General features: G+C 39.7%; 1 protein-coding gene across 16 annotated transcripts in view; it reads left to right on the forward strand.

Moving 5' to 3' along the window:
* Positions 1-10,494, forward strand: part of gek (serine/threonine-protein kinase gek) — a 320,798-nt gene extending 310,304 nt beyond the window's left edge. For 14 of the 16 annotated variants that reach the window (XM_076204399.1, XM_076204393.1, XM_076204400.1 and 11 more), the window contains 2 exons: positions 3,735-3,994; positions 6,855-10,494. In XM_076204399.1, coding sequence (XP_076060514.1) covers positions 3,735-3,994; positions 6,855-6,977 — 383 coding nt within the window. In that variant the 3' untranslated portion in view covers positions 6,978-10,494. The remainder of the gene's footprint in view (positions 1-3,734; positions 3,995-6,854) is intronic. The other 2 variants (XM_076204402.1, XM_076204409.1) reach the window with 1 other exon arrangement.
* The last annotated feature ends 384 nt before the right edge of the window (positions 10,495-10,878 follow it).

Below are 10,878 nucleotides of genomic sequence, written 5' to 3' on the forward strand. Positions count from 1 at the left end.
AAAGATTGGACAAACTAAACTTACTAACTCTGGAGTAAAGAAGAGAAAGAGGCAATTTGATAACCATCCATAGAATTATGAAAGGGATGGAAATCCTTGATAGGGATGATCTACTTAAATGGACAGAAGAAATACAAGAGGGCACAGGAAGAAACTTAAGAAGGACAGTTACAGAAGAGATCTGAAAAAGAAGAGCTTTCCACACAGAGTAATAGATATATGGAATAAATTGAAAGAGAAAACAGCGAGTGCTAAAACTATACATGATTTTAAGAAAGAACTGGATGCGGAAAGATACAACTGCGGGTCTCTACGAGCATAGCTCTTCTCCCGCAAAATACAACTAGGTAAATACACACACACACATGGATGAAGGTGTGGAATGTTATATGAACTTATTGGCAGATGATGCGAAACTACTAAAGAGAGTAAGTACAGAAGAAGATTGCAAATCATTACAAGAAAACCTGGACAAAATCTGGAAATGGAGTCAGAAGAGTGAAGTGAATTTCAACATCAAGAAATCATAATGAAATTTAGAAAAAAACAAATCAGAATATCAGGACAATACAAAATTGGTACAAAAGAAATTAAAAAAGTCAACTCAGAAAGGGACCTAGGAGTAACTATCACCAATGACATGACACCAGACAAACATATAAAAAAAATTAAGATCAATGAAAGTGGCTTTTGACTACATGGATGAAGAAATGGTAAAGAAAATATTAGTTACATTGATAAAACCAGAATTGGAGTATGCTGTAACACTATGGACACCTAGTACTAAAAAGAACATAAAGAAATTAGAAAGAATTCAAAGAGCAACGAGAAAGATGGTACCAACACTCTCCAATTTGAGATATGAACAAAGTTTGGATAGACTTGAACTACCTACCTTGGAACAAAGAGAAAGAGGAGACCTGCTGACCATATACAGAATTATGAAAGGGTTGGAAGCCCTTGATAGAGATGACTTATTAAAGTGGGATAAAAGAAAAACCAGAGGACATGAAACGAAACTTAAACAGGATAGTTACAGAAGAGATCTGAAAAAGAATAGCTTCCCACACAGTGATAGATATCTGGAATAAACTGAATGAAGAAACAGTGAGTGCAAAAACTATACAAGAATTTAATATCAAACTGGATGCTGAAAGATAGAAAAGAGGGTCACCATGAGCATAGCTCTCTACCCCTAAAATAAAACTAGGTAAATACACACAGGGAAAAACATGGTCTGGTGAGGTACATGAGAGAAAAAGCAGTAAAAAGAAACAGCAATATAAATTTAAAAAGAAATAAAAGATGGTGATCAGGCAGTAGAGAAAGATATAGATGAAGTGTATAGAATGAGACATTATTCTAAGGAAAGAAATTGACCCCTAAAGATAAAACTAAGATTGCAAATGGTAGTAGAAAACATATTTGAAAAAGCAAGTAAGTTGGCAAGGAGCGAACACTACAAGATATGGATAAAAAGAGAAATGAGTGTTGAGGAACTAGAAAAAGAAAAGACACTAAAAGATGAAGCTAAGGAAAAAATGTGAAGAGAACATAGACCAAAAGCAAGGAATTCTATTGAAGGGTAATCGACATGAAGCTGAGAAAATGGTACATCAGAATGAGCAAAACAAAAACAGAAAAAAGATGGAGAAAGAAAAAAGAATTAAAAGTGGCATATACTAACATTGATGGATTAATTTCAAGACTGAATGAACTAAATGGTTACTTGTTAAATGAAAAACCAGACATAATGGGAATTGTGGAGACTGAACTAAGGGGTCCAATACCACACAACAATGTTGGACACAGGCTATACAATCATTGGATTAAAAACAGAGATGAGAAACAGGGAGTAATCATGTTCTTGGCCAAGAAAAACTTGAATGTGACAAAGATTACTGAGGGTAAGAACAATATAGAAATTATCATGATAAAAGTTGAAGACAGGGACATGAAATGTAGAAAGTTTGTGGTGATATATGTGCCCCTGGTCTGTAGTTGGTTGGATTTTCTTTGTCCCATCCTTTGTATATTGGTACAATATTTGCATTTTTCCAATCTTGTAGTACTTTTCCTTCTTTGAGTGAGAAATCAATTATCTTGTGTATTTTGTCCATTTGTTCATCTATACATTCTTTCAATATCCAATTTGCATTTCCATCCGACCCATGTGACTTTCTGACATCAAGGTTTTTTATTTGGTCCCTTATTTCTTTCTGTGTCACTGTTATTTCTTTCATGGGGGGGGTCTTACTCTCTGTCCTACCTCCCAATGTGTTTTGAGATGAAATGCCTGAGAAGTATGGTAAGGGTTACTCGGCTGGATAGTGAGAAACTAGGAGGTGAGGAGGAGAGCGGGGATGGAAAAGAAGCTGGGAGATGGGGTTGATGAAAGAATATTGAGATGGTTTGGACACATGGAAAGAATGATTGAAGAAAGATTAGTAAAAGAGGTGTGGAGGGACTGAACATAAGGGGATGACCAAGGATGAGATGGATGGATAGGGTAAAAGGGGCATTGGGAAAAAGGGGAATGTCTGTTGAAGAAGGAAGGGAGAAGACAGAAGATAGGGGTGGATGGAGAATGGTTGTGTATGGATCATGCTGTGATGCATGAGAGTGGGTAGGGGATGGGGGATGAGGGAGTATACATGAATGATATTTTGACACAGTCCAAAGGGATTTCTCCCTATCTTTTCTTTTTCTACATAAGGGAATGGAGAGTGAGGGTTGCTGATTAATTGAAGTGTCTTGTTGTGGATGTGCTATGTCTTGCTACATTGCTTCTGACCCAGGGCACTGGACATGATGCAGGAATGACCTGTCATCCAGGAGGAACCAAGAAAAGAGGGAGGGAGTGGTGGTGAATGGGAATGGAGTATGTAGGGATGAAATGGATGGGAATGGATTTATGCCTTTGACTTTGGCTACCTTCCTTGTAAGGGGGAAAAGCTGTTGGTACATGTATGTATGTATGTAGAAAGGAGAACTTTAAATATGAGGTGAAGTGTCTGAGAAGTATGGTAGGGGTTAAAAGGTTGGATAAAATGTGAAATGAGGTGTGGAGGAGAGCTGAGGTGGAAAAGGAGCTGGCAGATAGGGCTGATGAAAGGTTATTGGGATGGTTTGGACACAGAAAGAATGAGGTTAGAAAGACAAGCAAAAGAAGCGTGGAAAGTAGAGGTGGATGGAGCAAAATTGAGGGGCCAATTAAGGATGAGATGGATGGGGTGAAAGGGGCTTTTAGCAAGAGAGGATGTCTTTAGAGCAAGGAAGGGAGAAGGCAGGAGATAGGGGTGAGTAGAGGATGGTTGTGTATGGGTGATATTTTGACACAGCCGGAAGTAATTTCACTCCGTGGTCTTCTTTATTTTCTGCAAGAGGGAATGAGGATGGAGGGTTGCCATGTAAGTGAAACAGCCCTATTGTTGATGTAAAGTGTCATGCTGCATTGCTATGGGTGGGAGACAGGGATGACTCTTCATCCACAAGAGGCTGTGATGAGAGGGTAACAAGGGTGATAGATGGGAGTGGGTGTATGCCTTGATTGGCTACTTCCCTCATAAGGGAGAAGCCCCTGATATATAGATAGATATGTATTGTGGGCAAAGCTGGAGACCATTGTCTGTTACCCAAGGGCCAAGGGTCTCCTGTAAGAGCAACCTAGGACAATGGATTAATGGATACACACTTATATTTAAATTTTCTAAACCTGCCTTGCTCTTTTACAGGGAGTGGCCCTCCACCCATGCCTCCACCGTTGAGACGGCCAGGTATTCCTCCTCTTCCACCAGGGTCTGCTCCCCAACAACACACTCCACAACAACACCCTTCACAGCAACATCCCTCTCAGCAACATCAGCCCCATCAGCACCCATCCCAGCAACATCAACAACATCAGCCATTACCACAGCGCTCACCAGAAGAACCTCGTCACCAGATGATCCACCAGCTGCAAGAGGTGAGGAGCTCCCCATTCTACTGGCCACAAGTATGTGTAAATAGATATTCCTTGATATGCCAACTTTTGTCCTGTGCATATGAATTCTATATATTTTTCTATTGTCTATAGATTTGTTTTTGTGAGCACTTCTTGATGACATGGCCAGAAGGAATGTTCTTCCTATTTCATGAATTATTCTAAATGGATGAGAATAGGGTTAGCATATAATGAAGTGGGGAGGGTAAACCAGCCCCAGCTGTTGGTCACTGCTATGGAAGTACTGCACATTTCTGGATTGCCTTTGACCCAAGCAGTGTGTTGGGGTACAGGGTGACCCATTATCCATAAGATGCAGAGATGGGAGGGGGTGTTAAATGGGGTTTTATTGTGTATGGGTTGGTTTGGTTTTATAGGAAGAAGTCTGGGGTCTCCTCCAAGGGAGATTTAGATCAACACTTTGATTGTGGATTATGTATGAAGTTGGTATGTGCTTTGGCTCATCTATCCAATTTATAAGGGAGAAAGGCCTTTATCATATACTTTAGATGCAACCACTACAGAAAATCTAGAGCATCTCATTTTGCACTGCTCCATTATTCATTCTATCCAAACAACAAAACAAAATCTTTTCTCTGAGAGACTTTTGGGTTCAACCAGTGGCTTTTGCCAGTTACCTAGGGACAGTCTTGTTCAAGAGAGTCAGTCAGTTCACTGCCCCAGTTCTCTCTTAAGGAGACCCACAGCTCCTAGGTAACTACCATGAAACAAAGAAGCACCTACTGGACAAAAATCTGAAAACAGTTGGCCTCACATTTGATACACACTTGACCTTCATCCTTTACATGAAAGACCAAATAGTAAAGGCAAACAAAAAAGTAAACACATAGTTGCAGGTACAAATAAATACATGGAACAAATTAGACAACAAAACAGTATGTGCAAACACTACAAGATTTTAAGATAAAACTTGATGCGGAGAGATACAAAGCATAGCTCCCCTCCCGTATATTACAACTAGGTAAATACAAGATTTGAACAGCAGAAAGAAACATCCATCACAGTATATAAAAGAAATATGAGAATCATAATTATGCATCCACAGCATGGTATGATATTTAAGAAAATAAAAAAAGACAACCTAGAAACAATCCAAAGTAAAACAGTAAGAAAGAACTTGCAGAACATAACCAGTACCAATAGAACATCTGTACTCAGAAACCAAAATGATCTTCTTAGAACAGCAAAGAATGATACCTATACCAAAAGGCACTCTCCCCCTTATAAGGAAGGTGGCTGAGTCAAAGCATACACACATCCATCATCTATTCCATACCTACTCAGAACCCATTTATTGTCCCATCTCTGCTAGCTCCATAAGCCTCAGTCACACAATCACAATTCTCGTCAAATGTTGTGAATTTGAAAAGCTGCAGGATGACTTTGCTTATACAGTAGTGTTTCAGACTTCACAAAGGACAATTCAGCAATATGACTAATATTGGTATAGGTTTAACATGTCGTAATTTGTCATTCAACTTCTCAACATATGATGCAAAGGTAATATGACATTTGGAGATTAAAAAAAAAAAAAAAAAAAATTGTAAACGAAGTCGTTATGTATGTGTGACCTGGGCTTTAGCTCCTTGTGGGTGAAGGGTCATCCCTGTCCCCTGCCCTCTACTCAGGTCACAGGGAATGCAGCAAGACACAGAGCCTGACAGCAGAAACTTTTACTACCACCTCTTCAATACATGGTAACCCCCCCCCCCCACCTCCACACCCCACCTGCCAACCCACATACATTCAAGAATTTACAGAGTAGATAAGAAGAAATATGTTTACGGCCACATCAATTTCTCATACATTCGCAACCACTTTCCATTCACATCTATCTCTTGCTGTCTCCCTTTCCTGCTCAACAGACATTCCTCTTGCTCTCAGTGCCCTTTTCACCCCATCCATCCAACATTCACAACCACTCTCCACTGAAAGACAACACCTTGTTGTATGCCCAACCTACCTCTGAATCCTCTCTCCCCCAAGAGAACAGAGTCCACCTGGCCAGGCTGCAGTGCAGCCACCATCCAGCCCTTCTATGTTACCAGAGGAGGCTGGATGAAGACATCACAGATGACTGTCCAGAATGTAACATTTCACCCCATACTATACAACACATTATGGAAGACTGCATTGTACACAGTTACACATGCCAACACAACATATACTCTATAAGGAATTTGCAGGAAAACCCCATTCCAGCCATGGTGTTCCTGAGGGAGACAGAACTGCTCATCCAGACAGTCTAAGGGATGACAACAACAACTACTCTCCACTCACACCTATCTTGTGTCCTCTCCCTTCCCTGCTGAACAGGCATTCCTCTTGTTCTCAATGCCCTTTACACCTCATTCATCCACTTCATTCTTAGTCCTTGTAAGTTTACACCATACACACTTTTCTTATATGCCCAAACCATCCTTGTATTCTTTGATTAGCTTTTTCTACCCCTGTTCTCTGCCCCACCTCATTATTTCTCTGTTTATCCTTGTAACCCCCACTGTATTTCATAGATACATCTCAAACATATTTAGGCTTTTCTTTTCTGCCTCCTTCAAATTCAAAGTTTCTCCATATATATATTAGGATATATTTGTGGTGGATGGATAAGCACAGTATTTTTACTTGCATCTTTTACTTTGGCTAATCCTAGATTATTTTTATTCAGGTGAAAGGTTGGGGTGGGAATAGAAGGAGGGGAAGTTCCTCACCTCATTGAAGGTTTGATTTACAAATAGAAATGCTCGTACCACTGTTCATTATCTTGTTATTACATGTTTTTATTTCAGCAGCATCACATTAATATGCCAAATGTACCATCCTTTGAAACTAATTAGTATTTCTTTTATAGCAGGAAGGTGGTGACGTTTCTCCTCGCCACTCAATAGCTTCCAACACTAGCAGCAACCTGTCCTCCCCTCCCTCTCCTGGACGACCCCCTGATCACCACCATTCCTCCTCTTACGACTCATGAGGACACCTGCACCACCATCACCATCAACAACTTTAGGACTCCAATTCTCCTAGTCAGATACCTTAGGGTTACTGGATTCCTATTTAACAGCAAATAGCCTGGGACACTGTTATGCAGTGTGGGGGCTCTGAGACTTGTATCATGCCTCACAAGAAGGCTGTGCGTCCACACTATGTTGTGGGAAGGCCAAACTCCTTTGCCATACTATAGGAATGCTGGATGCTGTTCAATGTGCAGTAGGAAGATCTAACTGTATATTAGGAAGCCTGGAATGTCAACATTCCTCTACAGTGCTTTTGGATAATCTTGCACTTATTACTGTGTTTTAAGAAGTCCAAGCTCCAATAATGTACTGTATGAAGATTGTTCCTTTGATGTGCTCTGGGAAGGCCCCTCTCTTGTGATGTGCTTTTGGAAGGTCTAGTTTCTTATGCAGTACATAAGGAAGTCTGCATTCATGATCATATACTGAAGGAAGATAAACACTGCTGTGCAATGAGAAGACACTCTGTGCTGATGCCATTTCTTTGGAAATTTGCATGGAAAGCTGTATTCTGATGTCATTCCTCAGGAAGGTATTCAGATGATTTACTATGGGTAGGTTGCACTACTTTTATCACTGAAGGAAGACATGTCACTTGGCTCTGTTTCAGGAGAACTGTTCTTCCATACATTGGTGTTTGAAGGCTGTGTTCATTTGCTATGGTATAGTAAGGGTATGTCTGAGCTTTACTGTAAGAATACATCCCTTGCTGTGCTGTAGTAAGGCAGGATTCCTATGTTTAAGTAGCTGGATAGCTATCTTAGGCTTTGATTCAGGAAAGCTATGTTCCCATATTATTACATAGGAAGTCTGCACCTCAGTGCTGTAGGAAAGCTGCACTTCCTGTGCAGTGCATTAAGAAATCTTTATTCCTGTTTTGTGCTGCTGTGGCACACATGGCTCTTAACTATGTAGACCTGGGTTTTATCCCTAGCATCTACCAGTAATTGCCACTTGCCCTGGATGTCCAAGCACAAAGGACAAAAGGTGACTATTTGACCACAGCAAGAGCATCTCATGGCTTTAAACTCTTCACCACCTTGTGCTGTTACAGCCCAGTACAGTGCTTCTACAATGGCTTGTGCTCCAGTGTAGGAAGGCTGTTCCTGTACATTGCTTAAAGATGGACAGTAGACCTGGTGGAGGCAGTGGTGTAATGGAACCAAGGAGTAGTTCTTTATTGGTCAGTTGTAAAAAACACAGTAGTTTGCTTCCACTCTGAGGTCTTTATAATCACAATAAAGTGATCTGATTAGGATGTTGATGAAGGTGGTGGAGGGATGAAATTATGCAGGCATGTGTGGGTTGCTACTGTGCGAGTACATTACTTGAGTGACTTAAAGAGAGCCAGTACTTCAGGGATTTTATGGAAAACAAAACAAAACAAGGTCTTACATTTCAGCAGAAAGAAGTAGTAATATATGTGAATAACAATTATGCAATACATTAAGAAAAGTAAACAAAGAAATTGATTGTGGTCTTGTTGGAAGCTCCTCCTATTTTCTTTCCACTTCTTCCAACTCTTTAACTTGCTTGCATGCCCTTTCTGACTGTAACCCATCATCTCATCTAACACTCGGTAGATGTCTTGACAATTTCCTTTTCTTCCCTCTGTGGCTCATTTAGCTTAAATCCCACCTCATTAACATAGGCATGGGGGTTAATCCCCAACAGCTACCAGTGACTACCTCTTGCCCAGGCTGTATGAACATGTAGGGCAAAGGTGACAGATTTGGCCACAGCTAAGCGCCTCCATGTGTAAGCTCCATACCTATCTTTTCCTCTCACTTTTCCTTTCATTCTTGTTTTCTCTCTCCTCTATTCTATCTCTCTGTTTCTCTGGACGAGCAACTTATGCTCCTAATTTCCCAATGCTCAATATGTGCAACAAGCCTTGACTACTTGTGCCCCAGTGTTTCCCAATTAGCCTTGTGCCCAATCAGGAAGGCACTGTGACACCCACTGATGTTTATGTAATGTTAGTTGTTGATTAATTCTAATAATTTTGTTGAAATTATGCACTTTGAATTTGGTCTGATCCATTCCTTGTATTTAACAAAAAAAAGTGGGACCTTGTCTCATGATTTTAGATGAGGCAGAGAATGATTCCTGAATAGTGTAAAAGCTATTGATGCTACACAAAAGTGTACTTCACTCAGCATTAGCACTGCATTATTGTTTTGCTTCTATATTAGAGCAGAGTGAAAAAGGAAAACTTCTAGTTTACTCTCCCCTTTCATTTATTTATACACTTGGGTTGTACCCTTCATCATGCCTGCAACCTTTCTTCTCATAAATTTGACTCTCAGTGATGCAAATTACCTTCTTCCAGCACACACTCTTTTCATGCTAACTTATAATTTCCTCTTTCTGTTGCACCATCAGCCTTGGAAATATATTCAGTGCCTGGCTCAACCCATAGGCTCTTGGTCCAATTGACTCCTGTTCTCCCTTGAGAATTGGCAGCTACTTAGCCCATGCGACTATACATTGTTGGTGCTCTAGCGCTATCATGCCAACCACTATTGCTTATGAGGTTGTTGTCACATACTCTGCCTAGTCAATTTTTAGAATTCGAAATGGAGGGAAGTTGAATTTTAGTTGTATGCCGCATGTCAGTGGTTTTGTGGATTCTCTATGCCTAAAAGTTACATGTTATGGAAGGTTTTAACAAGGACATGTGGTGATGCACTTGCTGCTGCTGCTGCAAATCTCTGGTTTTGTCATGGCTAGAGAGGACTTGCTCTTAGTCACAAGTTGTTTATATATGTGATGTATTGTCCCATTGTCTTGAAACTGCTCCAGGAAGACACATAGGCAGAGAAAGGTTCCTCCGTTGATCACATCTGTGCCGAGATCTGAAGGTTGTCACAATGCCATCTTAGGCACCATTCACAAATTAGTCTTTATAAAAGGTTTTGTAGGCTTTGAAAGAAAAAAAAAAAAAGGTTTAAACTATATTATGGAAGATTCAGGTTTTTCAGGATAGATCTGCTTTAAGCATTTTGCCTAGTGATGTTTGATTACTTATTGTAGAGCTAACATTTTTTTATTTCATGGTTAGCTTGAGATATCAAAATGTTTGTGTATATAATAAAATATGATGAGGGCAAACCCATGTATTATTAGCAAAGACAGGAATCGATGTCAGATTACTATATTTTTTCTTTAATTTTCCAAGTTTTAATCAGTTGATTTATTGAAATCAAACCATTTATTTCCAATAATGCTGATATTGTTGTTTGAGTCAAAATATTGTGTTTGTAAGTACAAGATTGTATATATATAAATATATATACATATACTATTATGATGAGAGTTCTAGTATCTCCCCTGTAAAGATATTATCCAACTGTGTAGTCCTAATTTATGAGTGCGAGGGTGGTGTTTAGCACTATACTCTCATGTTTAGTAGCTTTTTGTATAATAGAAATTTCTAGAAATATGGCAATATAGTAATGGGTGAAATTATAATGTGTTTCTGTTAAAACCTGTATCCCTCAATACTGCATTACTTTAAAGACTAACTCCTGAAATCAAACTAAACACCCATGTTCTCTCAAGCATACTTGAACAAACTGGAACAGTGGTTCAGATATAACAGCATGGAAGCTTTATTTCAGAAATCAGCAATAACACTACTCACTCCAGACAACTGTGAATCAAAAAACTGCCCCATAATGAAACTGGATGGCCAAACCCTTCCATTGAAATGGAACCCAAAACTTCTAGATCTAGTATTTGAAATGAGATTCATGACAGGTACAGGATACCTGGGGAGATTACCTTTGCTCCCTGGTGTGAGATGGGTGCTACTCTCCTTGTAAAGGGGAAGACCCTTTGGTATGCATGTATAAT

This window comes from Oratosquilla oratoria, chromosome 21 (genome assembly GCF_046742065.1).
Source record: "Oratosquilla oratoria isolate Oo_2021 chromosome 21, ASM4674206v1, whole genome shotgun sequence".
In the NCBI taxonomy this organism is placed as follows: domain Eukaryota; kingdom Metazoa; phylum Arthropoda; class Malacostraca; order Stomatopoda; family Squillidae; genus Oratosquilla; species Oratosquilla oratoria.